The following is a 24,545-nucleotide window of genomic DNA, read 5'->3' as shown; positions in this document are numbered from 1 at the left end:
ATGAAGTCACTAATTATCTTTTATCCTTTCTGTTTCATTACCATAAATCATGAAACAAAGGCAACCCTGGAAACCAGGAAGTGGGAGTTGGGCTTAACAAAAAATAATCCATGTAATACAGGTAGGACAAACTTAGTACTTGATTTACTAAGAGTTTTTCCCCTGTAAAATAGGAGAAAAGCCTTAGTGAATCTTGCCCTTAATTCCAAAGGCAATGCTGAGACAGAAATATTTGATGAATATATAAACATGCTGCAATCTTCTAAATCTCTTATAATGAAATTGACATTAAGGTGACAACCAGCATCACCACACCACCTCCATGATACCATAAGCTTTAGCATATCCTTCTAAGGTTTACCCTGACATAACAATAAAATATACAATCTACAAGTGATGATGGTAAAAGTTTAGAAGGGAAAGTGTGGCTATTTGCAGAAAATATTAAAACTTGTAATAGAATGGTGACGTTAGGAGTAATTAAGATGAAAGATGAGTTTTTAAAAAATAGCAAAAGATATGGCAAGAATTTAATAAAGAAAAATGTAAAATCAGTTCAGCAGCTCAAGAGGCTAATACTTTTTGGGGGGGGGGTTTGGAGGTATATATTCGGGTGCATAGAGAGAGGTATCAATTATAGAAAGAGGGAAGGAAGTAAAGCAGAAGTGCTTAACTGTAATGGGTGTTCTCGGAGGACAGCGGGATATACAAGACCTCACATATCAGCCAACAAAGCCCAGGTCAGAGCTTTTTCCAAGCTCAACACTTTTTTTAAATGCACTATTGAACATGTCCAGGACTTCCCACATTAGTGGAATGCATGCAAGCCTCTCAGTTTCATATAAAGCTAGATATTCAGAACTAACTCCTAGGGAAGGAGGCTGGGATTATGAGTGCAATGCTTTCTGCTGCCCTCATAGAACGCCCACTACAGATAAGCAATTCTGATATCTCTCAGCACAAGGGACATATGGTAGTCTTCATGCATGAGAATCCCCTCCTACAGGTTGCACCCAAATAAAAAAGGTACAAAGAATAATGTTTATGAATAAACATATTTTGTAATTTCCTTTTCTTATTTTATATTTTTATGAGGCAACCTGGAAATCAAAAGGGAGGATGGAGCTGGATCCTAAACACCATATAAGCCATGCAAGACAGACTGACCAAACCGAGGATCACACTAGTAATCCCTATACAAACAATAATGAAATGTGAATATGTGGACTGAACTCCATGTCATAGCTTTGCAGTTCTTTTCCAGCAGAAGATCTAAAGCAGGTCACCAACACTCCTTTGGGTCTGACACCATCAGCTTTGACATGGCAAGATTCAGACCAGCCTGGACATAACAGAAAGAAAAAAATCTGCTATCCAATTAGAAACTGCATTTAGCTACAGCAATTCTAGGTCTAATGGGATCCAAAGAAATAAAATGATAGGTGAACTTTCTAAGGACTTCAGTCTGCTCTAGATAGAAAGCTAAGGCGCAATTAAAATCCAAAATGTGGAAGGCTTATTCACTTTTATAGACATGTTGCTTAGAGGATAAGGAGCTAATCACAAGAACTTGGAGCTAACTAACCCTGTGCGCCAAATCGATTTCCACCAAAAATAATGTAAAATATCTCTAAGGTCATGTATTTCAGCTCACAGGCTGAATCAAAGGGAGCTTTCATCTGCTGATTCAGTGCCATGCTGAGGTTCCATTACGCAATGGAAGGTTTGATGAGAGCCTTTAATAAAAGTAAATCCTGCGTAACTCAAAGACTGTACAGAGAAGAGTTTACTACATGGTAATAGTAAGCACTAATTGCACTGAGATTAGTTTTCAGATCAGACCCTGAAAAAAGTAGAAAGTAGTCAACCACTTTTTGTATGGGACAAGATAAAGGATCCAGGACTTTTCTTTCACATCATAGGGCAAATTTCTTCTATTTAACGTTATAAGACCTTCTGGTGGAAGCCCTTCGAGAAGCCAGAAGAATTCTAACAGGTTTAGGGAACCCAATAATATATTGTCAACATCGAGGCTGTGAGGACTAGGAATCTGATGTTGGGGTCTAGCAAAATTCCTGAGTTGTGTGTGATGAGGGGGTTGGTGAATTCATCAACCTGATTGGTTCCCTGATTGACATCTCCCAGAGAAGTGCGAACCAAATCAGTCTCAGCCAAGAAAGGGCAATGAGTATTATTCATACATTGAGACTGTGGAGCTCAGCCTACCTCCAGGCCCCTACCTGTGAAATGGGGAACATGTCTGAGAATGCAACCCTGGAGGTTCTGGATTTCATTTTCCTAAATTTAGGCTTTTAGGTAGGTAACAAATACAGATCCTCCAGGGTTACATTTTCAGAAATGTTCTCCATTCCAAGCACAGGACCTCACAGACACACTGTGCTCCAGAGTTTCAATGTGTGAATGAGAGGATGCTCTTTCTACGCCACCAAGATTAACTGCTGTAGCGGCAGTGGAAGGATCAGGTTGCATGATCAAAGGGAGAAGGTATGGGGAAGTGTATCACTGCAAATATGATCCAATGAGAAGAGATGGTATCAGTGGCCTATGTGGCCAAAGAGAAGCCAGAGGTTCAGCGTGAACTCTGCCTCCCAACTGGTTCACTATTAGTATTTCTGGGATGCAGTGATTCAAATACCAAATGTCTCCCTTGTCCTGTCTCTTCTCCATATCTATCTGTCACTACCAGTGGTCCTCTTCTCCCACCATTAACTTCCAAGTTCACAGTACAGAGATCCACAAATCTCAAAGGTCACCAGAACAAGAGTATACAAACGGCTACCTAAGTCCAGATAGTCTCTTCCCAAAAACAACAATGGATGGTTGCCGAATTTGCAGCTATGAAAGTTACTGCTGATTCCATGCTCCTTTAAAGGGGCAGCATCCTGACCATTGCCTACGAATGTGAGTATTTTACAAAAAATGTGTTAATGCCTGATATGGAGACTGCAGTAGCAGCCAGCAAGTTGAGGAAAAGGAGTGGCAGATTCAAGTCAACTAGGTGCTGACTGGATGGAGATAAGTTCACTGGCTTGCTAGGGGTGGGGTCTGACTTGCCAGCTGAGGCGGTTGGAGAGGAAAGAGGAGGAAGATGGCTGAGTCAGAGCTGAGACTGGAGGAGATAAGGGTGGGGATTCAGAGAGACTGATGAGGGACAGAGTGAGTCCCTTAAACTCTCTTCCTCTTGAATGGTGTTGTAAGGCACATTCTTATTACTTCTGCCCAGGTGGTAGTACCAGAATGAAACGGTTGTCATCAGCTTGAACATTTCCTGAAATCTTCTTCCACTTCCAAACACCATCTGCTACATATCATAGTTCATGCAAAGAAAATGACCAGGGGTTCTGTTCCCTTGGAGACCCATCTCAGAGAATAGATTTGCTTCCTGAGAATGGGTGACGTCCAACTCCAAAACAGTGAAAGCAGGAATCAAAAAAGTTAAATTTACCAGCCAGATGTACCAACATGGTATGACGGATGGTAAAGCATCACCTGCCAGATTAAGTAGACAGGAAGACAGGATATCTTCCATCTCCAAGCAAGTCTTCCTGGAACTTTCTCTCTGACCACTGTAATTAAATCCCGGGCTAAACCACAGAGTTCACTCCTATGGGGGAATATAATAGTAACTGGTATGGCCCACTGCACTATCCTACAATTCCAGCATGATATCATCTGGGAAAGACAAGAAAACCTGTTAAGGGACCACTGGTTTCCTTGTACAAAGCAGTCCATCAGATGTAACAACTTTGGAACATGGATTACCTTCACCATGTCAGAAATCTCATTGAATGTGTCAAGATATCAATCTCAGCTCAGGGTTTGATGCTCTTTTACTTTACCAGTGATTGGAATGTTGTGACCACTGGAAGTGCTCAACCATTGGGAACAGAAATTTTTCACTCCAAGCCCTACTCTCATACTAAAATGCTGAAGCACCTAAAGGCAACGTTGGCTGGGCCTGACAACCATTGTATCCAGGGCAACTCAAGCCTTTTTACCAAATTTTCAATCCTTTTCAGAGCTTGACAATCTTATTTGGCAAGGAATACACAAATCTTCTGTTGTTAAGTCCAAACTAATGTAGATGACACCGGGGCACAGATGTCAAAACTGGAGAGAACATAGCTCTTGTGAAGGCACCTGAAGCACTTCTGGTGAGCATCAGTGATGGACAATTTGTAGAAGTACTTGATGCATTGCTTGAAGCCACTGACCTGCATCGATGCCATCTCCAAAAGCAAGATTAAAAGAAAGTATTTTAATAGAAAAAGATGACTTTGGAAGAGATAATATAAATGTTAGTCACAATAAACATCAGTCAATGGAGGAAAATAGCTATAATGAGGAAGAGTAGCCAAGGAAGCAACATCAAAAGAAAGAAAAAAAAATTTCACATGAAGAACTCTTAAAAAATGCCAAACTGACCTAACCAGGTACAGTAGAAAAAAATGTAAAATTATAATGCAAACAATTGGAAGAAAAAAATGTGATAGCAAAAATAAATCAATAAAAAAAAACTTCTGGAGCACAGGTCCAGTTAAGTGCTCCTCCTCTGATGGCAAACGGAATTGAAACTGCATGGCAGCTGGTCTGCTAGCACATAGGATTCCTACTGTATATCTACAAAATCTTGTTCTAGAAAGCTCTACAGATACAAATGACCATTATATTTAACTTTCATTCAGTCTGCTTTTTATGACAGATTCAGATTTGTCAATTAAGGTTTAAGAACAGCTGCATGTGTCTCTCTCTGAATTGGGCCATTAATGAATATAGCTTTACAATGCTACTAGAATATCTTGGTCTCTATCTGATAAAATCAAATAGATACATTAGTAACTGCAACAAAGAAAAGTCCAGGAGCATTATCAGTTGAGCTGCAATCTGGCATCACTTCATTCAAAATTAAAGCAATACAATCATTTTTATTGTTTAAGGTTTAAAAGATGAGAATTAAATCATGAAACAATATTGTACTGGTGAGTTCAATGAAATTATTATAAATAGGAGTCTTTACAAAGCACTCAGTGCTTCTATAAATATCTAAAAAAATATATATGAAAATAAATAGAAATATAAAGAAAAGATTACAACAATATAAATATCTTCTATAAGAGGTATCTCCTGGATGATTGCTTATATATTATTTTGATGTAGAGAAAGGGCAAAGTCAAAAATAACGTTTAGAACTTGATCATCAGAACTTGGGCATCATGTTGAACATTGTAGCTTTGATCTTATTTGCTTAAAAAAAATGTTAAAAACATGTGTTAACAATCCTTTGGAATAAATGGTTGATTAGTCCAGTGGCAGTTTGTTAATCGCACATGACATGGCTTGCTGATACCCCAGGCTAATATGTACAGCATGACCAAGTTCTAACTGTTATTATTTACTTTGCCTTTTTTCTAGATTTTATCATTTTGTTGGCTTAGTCTTTGCAACTCCTGGAACTATTACTTATATAATATTTTAACAGAATGCAATCCAGGAATGATATATACATTAGCACTCCTTTATACCAATCTCTTTTATCTCTTTGTACAGAAATGTGAATGCAGCAAGCACGCTTTTCTTTCTGCACTAATAAAATTGAGTGTGGTCTATTGTATATTAGAGAAACAGACAACACAGGCTACATATTTCCAGTAATGTCAAATCACTCATCCACTTCCTCTTCCCTCACCCTCCTCATACCTTCAGGTGATTCTTCCTGAACATAGGTTCCAGTCAGATACCGGTGTACCAAAGCCGACTTGCCACTGGCTAAATTACCCACAATGCCCTGAAATTACAAAAAAGAAGATACCAAATATAATCAATAAGGTGAAGCTGAAACATTACTTTGCTTATTAAAAGCATAGCTTGATGGAATTTGGATATTTGAGCAGTTTTCTTTATATAAATGTAATCAAGAGCCAATTTTCAGTTACCAGTAAGACCTGGGAAATGCCAGATAGAGCAGAGTTGCTTACCGAGGGCAGCAGGATGTTAGCCCTCACACATGGGTGACATCATCAGATGGAGCCCCATTGCAAAAAACTTGTGTCAAAGTTTCTAGAATTTTGACTAGGCACACTGAGCATACCCAGCATGCCCTATTTACCATGCCTCCAGGCAAGGTCCTTCTCCAGTCTTGTAACAAAGAATTATAATTAAAACAAAAAACAGGAGAAACCCAACTCCAAAGGGTGGCAGGTGGGTTTCGCAAGGACTAGCATCCTGCTGTCCTCAGAGTTTACCTGTTACAGGGTAAGCAACTCTGCTTTCTCAGAGGACAAGCAGGATGGTAGTCCTCACACATGGGTGAATCCCTAGTTTGAGGCTGCTCCCCAACACAAAAGGGGACCAGACACCCAACCTGGTGCCAACAGGCACAAGAGCACCAATGCTGTTGGTAACAGAGGGGGAGACAGTCTGAACCCAAATAGGTGGCCCTACACAGAAAGAATTGGGTTTTACACCTCAAACAGGTTATGAAGGACAGACTGGCTGAACTTACTGTCGCGTGGGCCATCCCTATCCAGACAGTAATGTGATGTGAATGTGTGGAGAGAACTCTACGTCACAGCCTTGCACATCTTCTCCATGGGAACTACTCGCAAGTGGGCCACAAATGCTGCCACAGCTCTGAAAGAATGAGCCTTGACATGACCTCCAAGATGCAATCCCACCTGGGCATAACAGAAGAAAATGCAATCTGCTAGCCAATTGGATAATGTCTGTTTGGCAATGGCAAAGCCCAACCTATTCTTATCAAAAGAAATAAAAAATTTGGGTGGACTATCTATGTGCTTCTGTCCGCTCCAGATAGAAGGCTAAGGTTCGCTTGCAGTCCAAACTCTGCACTGCTCATTCACCTTGATGCGAATGGGGCCTGGCAAAGAATGTTAGTAGGATGATGGATTGGTTAAGATGGAAGTCCATCACCACCTTAGGCAGTAACTTAGGGTGCCTACGCAAGACCATCCCTGTCATGATAAAACTTAGTATAAGGTGGATAAATCACTAAGGCCTGGAGCTCACTGACCCAACATGCTGAGGAGACTGCCACCAAAAATATGACCTTCCAGGTCATCTACTTCAGGTCATAGGTGCACAGCGGCTCAAAAGGAGCTCGGCTAACACCACGTTAAGGTCCCAAGACAAGCTGGAGGCTTAGGGGAGGCTCTACAGAGATGGACATACCATCTACATCTTGGTGATATGAACCATTTACACTGAGATGATTTCTAACAGAGTTGGTCTTTAAGTCAGCTTCCAATAGGTGTAGAGGTTAATCAAGCAGTTTTTGTGTGGGGTAGGAGAACGGGTCTAGTGCCTTCTGCTTACACCACATGGAAAACTTCCTTGGGAGTCCCCCGCAGGACTTTCTAGTAGAAGGCTTTCTAGAAACCACAGAAGCTGAGACACATCCTCTGAAAGATCAACCGGATGCAGGATTAACCTCTCAACATCCAGACTGAGAAACAGGGCCTGGAGGTTGGGATGCCACAGCCTGTCTTGATCTTGCGTGATGAGATCTGGGGAAGTCCCCAGACTGATCAGTCTCCAGATGGATAACTCCCGAAGGAGTGGAAACTAGACCTGTACCAGCCAATGAGGAACTACGAGGCTAATAGTCTTCCTATCTTTGCGAAGCTTCAAGACAGTCTTCACCACCAAAGGCATTGGAGGATACATATACAGAAGACCCTTGCCCTAATGACCCAAGGCTGGTTTGCCATCTGACCTGTACAGGGAGCAGAACAGAGGCACATTCCTGTTGCAGGAGGATGCAAACAGATCTATATTCAGGCTTCCCCAGAGCTAGAATATCCAATTTGCTACCCCCTGGACCAGGATCACTCATGGGGTCTGAAGGCTGGGCTCAACCTGTTCACTACCATGTACTTCATCCCAGCCAGGTACATGGCCCTGAGCACCATCCCCAAGGGACAGGGCCCATGACTAAATATGGACCACTTCTTGACACAGGATGTATGATCCCATGCCTCCCTGCTTGTTGACATACCACAAGGCTACCAGGTTGTTGGTCTGCATCAGGAAAACTTTGCTGGACAGCCAATCTCTGAAAGCCCATAGCATATACCCGATCACCCAAAGTTCCAGGAAGCTGATTTGACAAGAGCGTACCTGAGCAAACCCTGGTTGCTGAGCCCATCTACATGAGTTTCCCACCCCAGGTTGGATGCATCTGTAGTAGGGACAATTTGGGTAGGGGACTTCAAAAAGAGATTGCTTATTCCAGATTTTAAAGTACCTGTCACCAGGACAATGAGTCCCAGAGAGATGGGGTGACTCGGATGCAATCATGGAGGCTCTGAGTGGCCTGGCACCACTGCAAATTCAGGGTTCATTGGGCTCTGCGCATGTGTAGACGTACCAGGGGAATGACATGGTTGCAGCCATATAGCCCAATATCCTCAATATGTGCCAGAACCCTGAATTTCTGCCACGATGGTCAACAAAATGACTGGCCTTTGATGAGGCAGGAAGACTTTGGCCTGAACCGTGCCTAGCAGGGCTCCTATGAAGCCCAATTGAAGTGATGGGCTGAGATGAGACTTTGAGTAGTTGAGAACAAACCCTAGTGACCCCCACCATCTGGATGGTCAAGCACATGGACCAGGTAAGGGAAAACATGCACTCTCAGCCAGCGAAGATGCACTGCTACCATAGCTAGGAATTTTGTGAAGACTCAGGGGGCTGACGCTAGCCTGAATGGCAACACCTGGTACTGAAGTGCTGTTTTCCCACCACGAATCAGAGATACTTCCTGTGACCGGGGACGATCTCGATATGAGCGAATGCGACCTTTAGATCGAGGGAGCATAGCAGTCCCCTTTTTGTGAAAGGGAGATCAAGGGGTCCATGGAAAGCATCTTGATCTTTACTTTTTTTTTTTTTTTTTAGAAACCTATTCAAGACTTTTAGGTCTAGGATGGGATGGAATCCTCCTCTTTGGAATCAGGAAGTTCCTGAAGTAGAATATCCGCCCTCATTGTCCTGGTGGTATGGGCTCAACCACCCAGGCCATTAAGAGGGAGGAGAGCTTCGCTAGTAGTACCTCCTGATGCGATACTGGCCCCCAAAAGGGGCACAGAGGACAATTTGATGGGACACCTAATAGATTCAATTGGTACCCTTGACAGACGATGGAAAGAACCCACTGGTCTGAGGTTATACTGGGCCACTGGTTTGCAAAGAACCACAGCCTGCCCCCGACTGGAGGACCCAGCATCCCGGGTATGGAAGATTGACCTACGCTCCCCTAAGACCAAGTCAAAACCCCATCCCTGGAGTTGAGCAAGGCACTGGCTGGGGCTTGGGGCTCTTTGCTGCCTGGGAAAGCCACAGGAGCCCTGATGATGTTCACAAGAGCAAGGGGGCAGAGGATACTACTTCCTTTGATGAAAAAAATAATTCTTTGGCCCCTGTCTTGCCGGCCTCCTAGAGGAGGATGGATTCGGAGTGCTGACAGAGTTGTTGTTGGAGGGTTTCATGGTGGTCTCCAAGCTGGGCCATGTTTCCGAAGAGATTTTCTCCAGGACATGGCACGTCAGCGAGTCCTTCCTGTTCCTCTGATTGGAGAGCCAAGGCCCGCAGCCATCCATTCTGCAGGCACAGATTCCCGCTGCATAGTCTCTCAATGCCATTTCAAAAAGATTGTAGGTCTCTAGGACCTTGCATTTTCCACACTCCAGGCCCTTATGCACCAGCAACATGAGGGTGTCTTGCTGCTTGGCCATCTCCCGTACCTGCTTCCAGATTTCCCACGAGTACTGGCTCATAGTTGGTAGGCAGTGATGCGGGCTATGAGCATGGTGCCTTAAAACACCTTCCTCTCAAGAGCATCCATTGCTCTATGGTCCTTCCCTGGGGGAGCCAAGGAATGAGTCAGAGTGCTTGGCCTTCTTAAGGGCAGATTAAACCACCACCGACTGATAGGTCAGGTGATGCTTACTGAATCTGACAGCCTTCTCAACAAGGTAGGACACCCCCCCCCCCCCCTTCCGTTCACCTTCTTATTAATGGGAGGCACTGTAGGAGAGTGTTCCTATATTGTCAGCACAGCTCCTTAAGGATCTCATGCACAGGACCACCACAATCTTCTTAGGAGGCTCCACAAACTGGAGGATCTCAAGCATTTTGTGCCTGGCATCCTCTTAATAACTGAAATGGGATGGCGTCCGCCATCACCCTCATAAACCCTGTGAAGGTCAAGTCCTCAACTGGAGACTTCCTTAGCTCCTCCGGAGAAGGGACTGATGGAAGTCCCTCAGAAGAGGTCTCCGAAGCATCATCCCATCAGAGGTCATAGGGGCCCTCATCCTCGCTGTTAAGCAACAGGGGATGGGTCCCTAGGTGCTTGGCCTGCGTCCAGAGGTGCACGCACCAATAAATTTGGATGAGGGCGGCAGGCCTAGGTGGAGCTTCCTCCATGGAGGAACCAGTGACAATCACAGTTTCGGTAGATGGAGGCCTCGGTGCTCCGCCAGGCACCGATGCTATCCTAAGAACAAATGTCAGCTGAGGCCTAGGCCGAGGCACAGTCCTTCACCTGGGTCTTGACCTACGCTAGAACCCAGACTCCCACCTGATAGCTGGGGTCCTGATACCTGAGCCTTGGCCTAGGACAGATCCCAGACCCAGGCCCAGGCCTGATGCCTGGGGAAATGTCCGTCTGGTAGGGATGTGCTAGAGTAAATTAATACCGGTGCATCTTCCTCAGCAGAGGGTGCCATTTTACAGTACAGACTGAATTGCAGTACTATACAGCAAAATGGTGCCCTCCGCTGAAGAGGATGCAGAATTAATTTTCTCTGGTGCATCCCCAGCAGATAGTGTCATTTGAAGAAAGATGGATAAACAAATAAGAATGAAGACTCCTACGAGCTATAGGCCTGAACCTGGGGTGTAGTCCGGTCTCTGGACTACACCCCAGCATTGGGCCTGGATCTTGGCTCTGGTCTAGGCCGAGGCCTAGGTGTTGGGGCCCATCCTCAGGACCAGGCCTTGGCAACGGGCCCGGGCCCAGGCCCAGGCCCTAGCCTAGGCCAAGACCCAGCCAGTGGGACCCAACCTGAGGGCGAAGCCCCGGCTTGGGCTGAGGCCCAGGTCTCAGGACCTGCCTCCAGGCCAGGCCCCGGCATCAGTACTAAGGCCCAGATGTTAAATCAAGGCCCAGACTTTGGGAACTGGCTTCCAGCATTGGGCATGGTCCTGGGCCTTGGTTTAGGGCCAGATCCAGGCATTGGGACCTGAGCCTAACTTCGGCATCAAATCCTCAATAGATCAGGTAAGGGGAAGTGTGGAAATTTCCTGACCCTGGCAACATTTTTCAGGAGGCCTAGGCCTTTGCTGAAGTCTCTGTTGAGACCCCAGCATTGTGCTTGGGCATAGGCTGCAGCCCCTGTATTGAACCATGCCCTGTACAGAGGCCCCGACATCATACTTAGGCCTAGGCCACAGCCCCTGCTTTGAGCCTCAGGCCTAGGCCCAACGGGAGATGATTTTTTTTAACCAAGGAAAGAACTAAGATTTGTTTAATTCAGGGTCCCCTCAATTCATTTTGGGGCCCCATGAAAGAAACAAACTGGCCCTATTTGTTTCATTTTTCAAATTCTGATTATATGAATGCACATCCCTAGTAGTTAGCAGGCTAGATTGCCCTAATTGAAAACTGTAGATCTCAGAGTGCTTAATAGTACATAAGAGCTTTCAAAATATACGTATTTTTAGCCAGATTATAAAGAGGCAGACCTATGGCTGTGTTTAAGTCAGTGAAGTAAAAAATGAATATTCATATGAATTTTCAAATGTATGCACCATTGTTTTACCCTGTTCTGCCTGCCATACATAAAAAGGATGCATGTACTTATTCAAAGGAAAACTTTCTTTGTTGCTTCCCTTTGAAAAATGGCTACAAGGTCTGTGGGTACAAAAGTATCCGAGTACACTGCAATAATACAGGCTACAGGAAATTGCCCCATTTTGTGGCTATAATCAAAGCTAGACATATGCTACAAAACTTCACTCTATTAGAAATAGGGCTTCTATTTTTAAATTGTAAATTTAGGAGTTTATTTTCCAAATAGAGGTTCTCTGAGGGAACAAAAATCAGTGCTTATTGGTATTTTTCTAATGCAAGTGCTACTGCTGGGTACCTTTTCCAAATGAATCAAATACATAAATATACTGCCATAACAAAACAATACTTATATTATCCCAGCCGCAAGCACATGTCCCCCATCCCCAGACCTCTTCCCCCATCCAATCGCTGCCCCACTACTCCATCCCCTACAAGCCTTTTCTCAACTTTCTCCTCATCTTTGACCTGTCAATATCAAACTTCCCACCATTGATTATTTTACTCTCTTATCACCAACTCCTTTGTAATGTTCATTGTTAGAAACAGCTGTGCATCAAAGGGGAGAATAGAAACTCAACTACTGAAAACTTGTTGAGCTTAGGAGTCATAAGCACAAAAAGAATGTAGAATCCCAGGCTGGCAATGTAGGAGAGAGAGTACAAGGGAAAGAGGTGTATTTCCAATGTTTATCCAATACACGTCTTTTATTTTTACTTTGTATCAGAATGTTTTATCAATGTTTATTGATTAAAACCTAAAAAGAGAAGCCCTAATTATAACCAAGGCTAGTTACCCCTAGTGCTGTGTTATTATTTTAAAGGAAAACCTGGCACTTGGGCAATTGCAAGAGGAGCTGGGGGGGGTACCGCGGAAGAGACAATCTTTTGTGACCTATTTACCTGAACAGTCAAGTAAGGACTATAACTTAAACACTCCTGAATTCTCAGTGCTTTGCATTGTAAAAGTTGATTCAATTGTGATTAATGACCTTCAACCAACATACAATAAAGGAGTTAAAATTTGTTTACTAAATCCACTTTGAGGCCATGCATAGAAAAAAAACTAGAATATCCAATGTCTATGAATAAAGAGGCCGATATTCAGCGTTACTTAGCCAGATGAGTAATAACTTATCTGACTAAGTGGTAGCTGCTGAATATTCAGCTACATTCATCTGTTGCCACTTATTTTATTTCTCTGTTTTTTTGATAGCGCTAAACAGATTAAGTCTGGTCAAATTGGTGTACAATATAATTAAAACAAATAAAAACAAAAATATCATAAGTACAGCAGTCAATGCCAATTCTACAAATCTTATCAGAAATCATCAATAAATCCAAAGACTTAAATAAAATAAGCTCCTCCTATGAACCATTATGCAAATCTCCTGCCTTGATGGAAACCTGGTATAACGCCTCATTTTCAGTGTGCAAATTGCGCTTAAGGACATAACTCCTAATGCTGTACTGCAGATATCTTGCTCTCCCGCCACGCCCCCTCCCCCCCATGTAATGCTTTAAACATTAAAATTAGGGTCTTAAACTGACTGTGCTTCTCAATACACAACCAATGTAACTGCCATAGTATAGGGCTCACACAACCTCTTCTGGGATACCTATAAATAAGCCAGGCCGCCACTTAGCCAGATAAGTACTTATAAGGCTAAGTAAACGGCTGGATATCTAATGGGCAATAGGTGAATCTGGGAGGAGCTAGCTATTCTTCTATCTTAGCCAGATAAGTTCCAGTATTGGGACTTACCCTCCTATGGTAGACAGATAAATCAGACCATAACCAATCATACACATGAAGGAATCCCTAACTAAGGAATACATCAATCAAAAAGAGGAAATACAACTGCCAACAGGTAGGAAGAACAGTATTACTGAAGTAACCCCCCCCCCCCCAATTTCTTTTTTTACATTTTACAAGAGTGGAGGAGTAGCCTAGTGGTTAGAGCAGTGGGCTACAAACCAGGAGTCCTGCTGTCGCTCCTTGTGACCTTGGGTAAGTCACTTTACCATCCATTGCCTCAGGCCGATACAATAAAGATGCCTCAGATGCCATAGGAACCAGCTCAGAGTTGGAAATCCCCATCCAAAGGTGATGCAACCTCAGCTGGGGGGGGGGGTTCCCTGGAGTTTGTGCTACTCATGAACCAGGCTTTCTGTACTATGTAGAAGCCAGGGGCAGTTCATCATCCCACAGCTCTGGAGTGGGGTCATTTATCAGAGCAGAAGGGACTACACCCAAAGTCAGCCTGAGATCCTCAAACTCATCTCTCCTAGTGCTCACCCAGGAATCCACGGACGCCCCCTGGTCAGGAGGAATGTTCCTCTGGTGATCAAGAGTCATCTGTAGATGGACTTTTCTGCAAGGAAGAGCTTTCACCCTTATTACTAACATCCTGAGTGCCCTTAAGCTATCAGACTCAAAGGCAGAAGACCTGTCAGATAGGGATCCCATCCTTCAGGGTATAAGGTATCAAAGAAATTCCCATTACATAAAGACCTGAAGCAGATTGTGCTTTCAGAATGAGACTCATCTCAAGGTGAACTAAAAGGGTAGTGTTGTGTCTAAATAATACCCCCTTACTGATAGAAGACAAGAATAATTTACTAAGGATTGCCAGAGTAGACACCCTAGTGTCAGCTGTAATCCGCAAGACAACTAATCTAGTAGAAGGTAGAATGGTGTTGAAAGACCCACAAGACAGGAAAATAAAAGCCATCTTAAAGCAGGTGATCTCCACAAATGCCTTGATGATCTAGATCTCCATTTGTGGAGGAAAAGTGGCCCAAGCATTTTTATGCTGGATCCAGCAGCTCCCAGAGAGTACCGAGCAGCACATGTGGAATCTGGGGTGGCATTTTTGGCCAACACTGTCTATGACTTAGAATGTCCCCCAGGAAGTAGCCTCAGAGTTGGCAGCCAGGAGGCTTCTCTGGCTGCAAAACTGGGTGGCAGACTCAGCATCCAAGACATACCTCAGCAGGTTCCTTTTAAAGGGGGAGATTACTGTTTGAGGAGAAGCTTGATAAGTTAGTTAAGGAATTTGGGGGGGAAAAAAAAACCAGATCCTAAAAACTTCCAGAGGACAGGACCCTGCCCGGGGCCTCAGATGCCAGAGACTGTGGGAATCATGTAGGTGCAGGGTCTTCCCACCCAGCAGGCAGAGCAAAATAAAATACCACTTTTGAGGTGCCAGAAGAGTTGGATCAAACCCTCTGTGGCAGTAGGAGGTAGGTCTCTTTCCCAATGATATTCAAAGCATCTCTTGGCTAGTAGTACCCATGGGCAGCTGCCTCTTGAGGTACTACTCAGAGTGGACTCAGATTACTAATGACCAGTGGGTCCTGGAAAACATGTGAAAGGAGTGCACATCAGAATGCATGATGCCAGTTCCAAATGCCTTTAAGATATCTCACTGCACATCTCAATTCAAGTGGGAAGCTATGAAAATCATCCTGCGAAAGCTTCAGGATCTACACACCATAGTATCGGTTCCACCTCAGCAACGAAGGCTAGAGATGGATTCAATTTATTTTGTGGTACCAAAGAAAGAAGGATCATTCCGTTTGGTATTAGACCTAAAAGGGGTAAACAATTACCTATATGTGTCCCACTTTTGGATGAAGACACTCCATTCTGTCATTTCAGCAGTAAGGAAAGGGATTTGGCAGATATCTATTTTCACATTCCCCATTAGAGCCTTCTATCAGAATCTCCTCCAGTTCTGCATTCTGGGGGAATGTTTTCAGTTTCAGGCTCTCCCCTTTGGTTTGGCAACCACTACAAGGACCTTACCAAGGTCATGGTCGTGGTAGTAGTGGTTCTTCACAAGGAGGGCATAATGGTGCATCTTATCTGGACAACAGGCTAATCATAGAAACATTGAAACAAAGAAATGATGGCAGAAAAGAACCAAACGATCCACCCAGTCTGCCCAGCAAGCATATGCCAGTATCTGCTGCACTGTGCAGGTTAACTTCATGCTTATCAGTTTCCCAGACCCTAAAAGTCAGGGATCTCAGATGCTGTTTGAAACCAATTTCCCTTGACCCTTGCCGTGGAAGCAGAGAGCATGTTGGATCTGCATCAAAAGTATCAGGCTTAGTGATTAAGGGTAGTAAAAGTCACACCAGCAAGTTACCCCCATGTTTATTTGTTCCCAAACCGTAAATGTCGGGGCCCTCATTTATTGCTGTCTGAATCCAATTCCTCTGTTCCCACCGTCACTGAAACAGAGAGCAATGATGGAGTTGCATTAACAGTATTAAGGCTTATTTGTTAAGGATAGCAACTGCCACACCAGCAAGTTACCCCCAGTTACCCTCATGTACTCTTTATTTCCATCCTCTAGCCTTTAGGGAATGGTTAATAGAACGGAAAATGTCATAATGCCTCTATATCTCTCCATGGTGAGACCGCACCTTGAATACTGTGCAAAATTCTGGTCACCGTATCTCAAAAAAGATATAGTTGCGATGCAGAAGGTACAGAGAAGGGCAACCAAAATGATAAAGGGGATGGAACAGCTCCCCTATGAGGAAAGGCTGAAGAGGTTAGGTCTGTTCAGCTTGGAGAATAGATGGCTGAGGGGGGATATGATAGAGGCCTTTAAGATTATGAGAGGTCTTAAACGAGTAGATGCGACTTGGTTATTTACACTTTCGAATAATAGAAGGACTAGGGGGCATTCCATGAAGTTAGCAAGTAGCACATTTAAGACTAATCGGAGAAAATTCTTTTTCACTCAACGCACAATAAAGCTCTGGAATTTGTTGCCAGAGGATGTGGTTAGTGCAGTTAGTGTAGTTGGGTGCAAAAAAGGTTTAGATAAGTTACTGGAGAAGTCCATTAACGGCTATGAATCAAGTTTACTTAGGGAATAGCCACTGCTATTAAATGCATCAGTAGCATGGGATCTTCTTAGAGTTTGGGTAATTGCCAATGTTCTTGTGGCCTGCTTTGGCCTCTGTTGGAAACAGGATGCTGGGCTTGATAGACCCTTGGTCTGACCCAGCATGGCAATTTCTTTTGTTCTTATGTAATCCCCGAAAGGACATCGCCACCTATCCCATGACTTTTTACTTTTCCTAGAAGACTCTCATGAGGAACTTTGTCAAACGCATTCTGAAAATCCAAATACACTACATCTACTGGTTCACCTTTATCTACATGTTTATTAACTACTTCAAAAAAGTGAAGCAGATTTGTGGGGCAAGACTTGCCTTGGATAAAGCCATGCTGACTTTGTTCCATTAAACCATGTCTTTCTATATGTGATGTGATTTTGATATTTAGAACACATTCCACTATTTTTCCTGGCAGTGAAGTCAGGCTAACTGGTCTGTAGTTTGTCGGATCACCCGTGGAGCCCTTTTTAAGTATTGGGGTTACATTAGCCACCATCCAGTCTTCAGGTACAATGGATGATTTTAATGATAGGTTACAAATTTTTACTATTGGATCTGAAATTTCAATTTTTGAGTTCCTTCAGAACCCTGGGGTATATACCATCCGGTCCAGGTAATTTACTACTCTTCAGTTTATCAATCCTGCCTACCACATCTTCTAGGTTCACCGTGATTTTGTTTAGTCCGTCTGAATCATTACCCATGAAAACCTTCTCCGGTACGGGTATCTCCCCCAACATCCTCTTCAGTAAACACCGAAGCAAAGAAATTGTTTAATCTTTCCACGATGGCTTTATCTTCTCTACGTGCCCCTTTAACCCCCTCGATCATCTAATGATCCAACTGATTCCCTCACAGGCTGTTTCGGATATATACAGGATCCTTTCCTGCTGTACCAGGTTGATGCTCTCCGATCATGAGACCTTCTTCCTCCAAGGCAGCACCAGGGTTGCCAGCCTGAAGTTGGGACTTGGCTACTATGTCCCTGAAGGTCTCATCTATATACCTCTCTGTCTGCCTTAGCTCCTCAAGGTCTGCCACTCTAGCCTCCAGAGATCAGACTCGTTCTCTGAGAGACAGGAGCTCTCTGCATCGCATGCATATGTACAATTTCTCACCTGCGGGTAAAAAATCATACATGTGACACTCGATGCAAAAGACTGGGAAGCCCCCCCTCTTGCTGCTGGACTGCTGTCTTCATCTCAAATTTGTTCAGTTCCTAGTTAAGTTTTAGGTTGCTATGGGAGTAGGAATGTGTCTAATTAGCATCCTTTAAATGGATTAGTGAATACACTATATGTCTAGTTATAGCCTACAGGGGAATGATCAAACTCTCAATAAGGTGTGGGGAATTCGTGAAGTGAAGTTAACAGGCTGTTTTGGTTTTTTTTAAGTGTGAAAGTGGCACCTGCCTATAAATTAGGGTGAGGGGTGGGAGGGTTAGGAAATACAAACAGTCTAACTTCTGTTTATTCGCTGACTTACTGACTATTAAAAGCACAAACTCACAAACACAGTAAATAATATTCCCCAATAGTTAACTTCGCCCCAATACTTTTAAAAAAAAAATTTCCCAAGCAAAAACGTACTGATTCCTTTCAGCCACCAGCAAGTTGATCCTCTCCTCTCAGTGCTCCCACTGGATTGTAATTTTGCGCTCAATACACACTCAGCGGTCAGGTATGCACTTAATTACACACACATTTATGCGCTTGGCAAAGCGCACAAATTGCACTGAAATACTCGCACAGAAAATGCACAGACTGGTATGTGCACAGTTATGCAATTAGGAAAACGCACAAAACGTGCTGAAATACGCGCACAGAAAACGAGTAGGTACACGTGCAAAATGCGCTCAGCGACACTCTTGACCCAACAGGAGACACAAATGTAGGCATACAAGAAGGCACGCGCTGTCGACACATACAAAAAACACACAAAAGAACCACTGCGGCCTACCACACAGCCCTAGAAGGAAGAGCTGGGCCTAGCCAAAAGGTTGCTCAACCTGTTGTACCTGAACTACCTCCATATCTCACAAAACTCCCCAGAAACCTGAGCGGGAGACACCGAACGCCAAGTAGAAGGACCTGGTGGGAAGTAGCCTCACTAAAATATTTCCATTTCATTTTTCCTCTTTTTTTTAAAACAGGCAAACTCCAGTAGGGAAATGCATGTCCACCATCTGCTGGAGATGGAGGATATGGCGGGCTGATGTCGGGGCAGGCCTATATATCCTTGACATCAGCTTCTTACTGGTGGGGATTGGCCTGCCTGAATGCAGAGAAAGCAATCATACCTCTGAATTCCTGCCTCACCCCTCTGGGAATACAATACCCAGAAACATGTGCTTTCTTCTCTCACTTTCTCCCTCAGCAACTGTACCCTTTCTTCCTGCAGAGCACCATCCATAGCTCTCGGTGGCCACCTTTTGTATATATCCGGGTTCACCTCATCACAGTCTGATAGCAATAAAATTAAGTTAGTTACACACAAATTAGTAAGAAGCCCTCAACCTTTTTAGTAGATAAACTCAGCAGAACCTAATTAAACTCAAAGAGGTCAATATTCAAAACATGTGGTTAAAATTGGCATAAATGTTGGGATTTTCCAAATCTGCCCTTGTCTGCGTATGATTTTTTTTTTTTATTTGTACAGACTTTATTACAGGGATAATTTGGAATCTTAACTCAATCTGTTTTTTACATATAGGGACATGGGCTACTTTTGCTTTTATTAGAACCTCTTTATCACGATTCTTTAATTCCCCTGTTTCTTTAGCACCCTTCTAAGATACCTTCTGTCAATCTATCTGCTGTCCCTACTTTTTGATGTGGTAATCCAAGAGAGATATATGTAATGGGGGGCTGAAGGGCTGTTGTGCACAGAGCAAGAGAGGGATCTTGGGGTGATAGTGTCTAGTGATCTGAAGATGGCAAAACATTGTGACAAGGCGATAGCTAAAGCCAGAAGAATGCTGGGCTCCATAGAGAAAGGAATAACCAGTAAGAAAAAGGTGATAATGCCCTTGTACAAGTCCTTGGTAAGGCCTCACCTAGAGTATTGTGCTCAGTCCTGGAGACCATATCTCATAAGGGACAGAGACAGGATGGAGGCTGTAGAGAGAAGGGTGACAAATATGGTTTGGGGGGGGTGGGGGCGCTTCTCCATCAAATGACTTACGAGGAGAGCTTGAAGGACCTGAATATGTATACCCTGGAGGAGAGGAGGTGCAGGGGAGATATGATACAGACCTTCAGATACCTGAAAGATCTTAATGATGCACAATCAACAAATCTTCTCCGTTGGAAAGAAATTAGTATAACTAGAGGTCACAAAATGAAACTCCAGAGAGGAAGACTCAGAACCAACATCAGGAAATATGTCTTCACGGAGAGGGTGGTGGATGCCTGGAATGCCCTTCTGGAAGAGGTGGTGAAGACAAAAACAGAGAAAGATTTCAAAGGGGCATGGGATAAACACTGTGGATCCCTAGGGATTAAAGAATGGAAATGAAGAGGGAAGTGCAGGGGGGGTAACTTGCTGTGTGGCGGTTGCTACCCTTAATCAATAGGCCTTCATGCTGTTGATGCAACTCCAGTATTGTTCTCTGCTCCAATATTACTCTTCACTTTAACCATGGGGGGGAGGGGAAGTGTTTGTGTGTGTGGGGGGGGGGGGAATCAGACTCAGACAGCAACCAACTAGGTCACTAAATTTTAAGGTCAGGGAAAACAATTAAGTATAGGGATAACTTGCTGATGTGGCTGTTACTACCCTTAACCAATAAGCCTGATACTTTTGATGCTACCACAAGCTTGCTGGGCAAACTGGATGGACCGTTTGGTCCTTTTCTGCAGTCATGTCTGTTTCTATATACATGTGAACACAGAATACCAGATCACAAGGGTTACCTTGCATCACTCAGTGGCACCAATCTTTAAAATACATATATGAACAAGGAGGATGTTAAGTAATTTGCTAACCAGGAAACTCTTCTTTCCAGCATTCATAGTTGTGTGCTCAGACTAAACAGGAAGTCCTGCAAGACAGAGGGAATCTATTGCAAAATTTCAAGACAAAATAGAATACAATACCAATGGAAGCAACAAGTTCTACAGTTGAAGTACTGAGATGATATCCAGAATGAACACCTTGCTCTGATATTATTGCAATACACATTACATAAAAACTCTAAATGTAATTACTCACCACTTTGAGCTCTGGCACTGACCGACTTAGCGTCCATTCCTGGCTATTTACAAATGCATCTGCAAAACACAAGAAAAAATTAAGTTACACAAATGTAGATTACTAGTTACGAACTAAATATTCTCATTTATATTTTAGAATCTAACAAGCTTGTCACTCAAGAAGTGAGTTATGCCAAATGCCTAGGTAGATAAGGTAAGTAAAAATAGGTAAGGTTAAATGCATCATTAGTGAAAACTTAATAATATTCAGCTTGGAGAAGAGACGGCTGAGGGGGGATATGATAGAGGTCTTTAAGATCATGAAAGGTCTTGAACGAGTAGATGTGAATCGGTTATTTACACTTTTGAATAATAGAAGGACTAGGGGGCATTCCATGAAGTTTGCAAGCAGCACATTTAAGATTAATTGGAGAAAATTCTTTTTCACTCAACGCACAATTAAACTCTGGAATTTGTTGCCAGAGGATGTGGTTAGTGCAGTTAGTGTAGCTGGGTTCAAAAAAGGTTTGGATAAGTTCTTGGAGGAGAAGTCCATTAACTGCTTCCCTTTTCGCCTCCCTCCAACCTCAGATCACTAGTACCAGTTATGATCTCCCCACCATCTCAGCTCCTCTGCTTACCTACGCTATTCACTCCTACTCTTCAATTTCCAGTCCCTAACCAAAAAAAACCCTATCTTGAACAACCTTCTGCTAGACATTCAGCCAGACATCTGTGCTATAACAGAAACATGGCTGAAATGGACATTGTACTACTGAATCAACTCCCCACCCACCTCTACAATATCTACTCCCTCCCCAGACAAAAAAAAAAGGAAGGGGGGGAGGTGGTCTCCTAGCCGCCAAGAAAGAACTTAAACTAATATCTCAGGTAGTTAGCTCGGCCCCTAATTTCAAAATTGTTTTTTTCAAATCCTCAACTTCAAATTTGCCTAGTTTACACTCCTCCTGGTCTCCTCTATAACAATGCTTCCCCTCTCATCGAACTCATTGCTGATAAGATAGACATGGACATTCCAGCCATCATCCTTAGGGACTTCAATCTTCACGTTGATAGCATACCCTTACCCTGCCTGTGAAACCTCCTTATCCTCCATCTCAGCCATGGGTTTTAAAGCAAATTGTATCCAGCCCTACCCACAAAGCTGGCCAAACACTAGATTTAATATTTACACATTCCCCCCTCATCACTGCTGAAGCACCTACCTGCACTCCCATTCCCTGGTCTGATCACGTGCTCATAAATACTAAGTTTGCTATAAACAAAGCTTACCGCCCCTACCAAAAACAAAACACTATACACTACAGGAAACCATGCTCTCAAGAAGAACTAACCCTCTCTCTCACTAATGCCTTTGATAAACTGGACCTCATGGAATAATGCCTTTGATAAACTGCTCATGGAATAAGATAACCAATCAGATAGCAGACAAAATCTGTCCTATTGTCTCCAAAGAAATAAATTCATTTAATACAAAAAAAAACCTTGGTTCACTGCTGAACTAAAGACTCTTAAACAACAATTAAGAACCTATGAAAAGAAATGGTGCAAGGACCCTACCCCCACACTTCTAGCACCTTATAAACACACCCTCCACACCTATAGAACCACAATACTGTGGTAATTAAGCAAACAAAAACATTCTCTGATAAAGAATAAGACCAAGAGTCAAGAACTGTGATGCTAAATTTATAAATTCTTCCAAAATTTCCAATTTTTACATTTCTGACAATTAAAATAAAAATAAAAAAGGAAAACATTTCAAATTTGTCCTTTTTTCGAGACCTGCTGAGTAGAAGGACCTGGTAGGAAGAAGCCTCAATAAAATACTTCAATCTTGTTTTTCCTTTTTTTATTTTACAATAAAAACTTTTACTTGAGCTCAGTCCTCCCTGGTGGAGAGCAGGAATGGGTTCTCAGCAACGGGGGGAGGGTGGGGAAGCCTTCACCGTCGAGCCTCTCTTGGCCTGCAACCATTAATTCAATTTTTAAGTCCATGCCAAAACAAAGCTACTGGACTAAAAATACTCATCACTGCAGCCTTCTTACAGCACACTGCCTATCCCCTCACCATATACAGAATTGACAACAAATTAAAAAGAGAAACATGGAGATCAAATGTAAAGTGGAAACCCCAAAAAGCCAAACTATGCCTGCAGTATACCACCAGAGAAATAATATAGAAATATTCAAATGCACATTTCCCAAAAATGAGACAAAGAAAGCAGAGTTGCTTACCTGTAATAGGTGTTCTTCCAGGACAACAGGATGTAGTCCTCACATATGGGTGACGTCATCAGGCGGAGCCCTGTTACGGAACACTTTAGTCAAAGTTTCTAGAAACTTTGATTGGCACACTGAGCACGCCCAGCATGCCATGATCCCTGTGTCCACAGTGGTCTCCCCCTTCAGTCTCGTTTGTAGCAAAAAGCGCGAGCGAAAAAATAAAATAAACGTAAGCTGACCCAACTCCGCGGGGTGGCGGGTGAGTTTCGTGAGGACTACATCCTGCTGTCCTGGGAGAACACCTGTTACAGGAAAACAACTCTGCTTTCTCCCAGGACAAGCAGGATGGTAGTCCTCACATATGGGTGACTAGCAAGCTACAGGCTGACTCATATTACAACAGGCCAATAGCAGACAACTCATGCAGCAGGTACAATAATTGGGGTGCTATTGGCAATGATGAGGCAGCCTGAAATCACAGCAGGTGGTTGTGGAAGGAGTTGGGGATTATACTGGAACAAAGTTCTGCAAGACAGATTAGCCAAAGGCAGAGTCTTGACGGACTTCCTTATCTAAGCAGTAGAGGGCTGCGAATGTGTGAAGAGAGCTCCATGTCGCAGCCTAGCAGATGTCGGCAATTGGTACTGAACAATAGTGTGCTACCGATGTTGCCATGGCCCTTACAAAATATGCCTGCACTCACCCCTGGAGAGGAAGGCCTGCTTCCTCATAGCAGAATTCGATACAGTCTGCTAGCCAGTTGGAGAGAGTTTGTTTGCCCACTGGAACTTGCAGCTTGTCTTTGTCAAAGAAGCAAAGAATTGGGTGGATTTCCTATGGAGTGCAGTATGGTCTAGATAGAATGTAAGTGCATGCTTACAGTCCAAGATGTACAAAACCCTCTCGCCCTGGTGAGAGAGAGGCCTGGGGAAACAGTGGGCAGACTACAAATTGACTAAGGTGAGAGGCTGTGTCCACTGAAAGAAGAAATTTAGGGTGAGTACAGAGGACCACTAAGTCACGAAGGAACCTAGTGTCGGGTGAGTATGCAAGAAGGGCTTGTAGCTCACTTCCTGGTGGTACGCTGAGATGGAACTGAGGTGTACCTGTGCGGAGAATGTCTGGGGACCAGAATCCAAAAGGTATCCTAGATAGCCCAACAGAGATGGCACGTCATTTGGTAAATCTTGCCCATTTCGAATGGCAAGACTTGTGTGTTAAAGGTTGTCGTGAAGCTGCAAGTACCTGAGAATATCAGTGAGTCTGTGTTATGAGATTGGCCTGTGGGCA

General features: G+C 43.5%; 1 protein-coding gene across 12 annotated transcripts in view; it reads right to left on the bottom strand.

Annotated features, from left to right (window-relative positions):
• LOC115093936 (arf-GAP with GTPase, ANK repeat and PH domain-containing protein 1) overlaps nt 1–24,545 on the bottom strand; it is a 1,595,449-nt gene that overhangs the window by 1,150,260 nt on the left and 420,644 nt on the right. For all 12 annotated transcript variants that reach the window (XM_029606403.1, XM_029606396.1, XM_029606397.1 and 9 more), the window contains 2 exons: nt 21,028–21,086; nt 5,719–5,806 (listed from right to left, as the gene is read on the bottom strand). Coding sequence is in view for 8 of the 12 variants with exons in the window: in XM_029606396.1 (XP_029462256.1) it covers nt 5,719–5,806; nt 21,028–21,086 (147 nt within the window). In the remaining 4 variants the exon portion in view is untranslated. The remainder of the gene's footprint in view (nt 1–5,718; nt 5,807–21,027; nt 21,087–24,545) is intronic.

This window comes from Rhinatrema bivittatum, chromosome 6 (assembly GCF_901001135.1).
Source record: "Rhinatrema bivittatum chromosome 6, aRhiBiv1.1, whole genome shotgun sequence".
Classification (NCBI taxonomy): domain Eukaryota; kingdom Metazoa; phylum Chordata; class Amphibia; order Gymnophiona; family Rhinatrematidae; genus Rhinatrema; species Rhinatrema bivittatum.
Note: the sequence above shows the minus strand (reverse complement) of the source record. Positions and strands in the feature narration are given on the sequence as shown.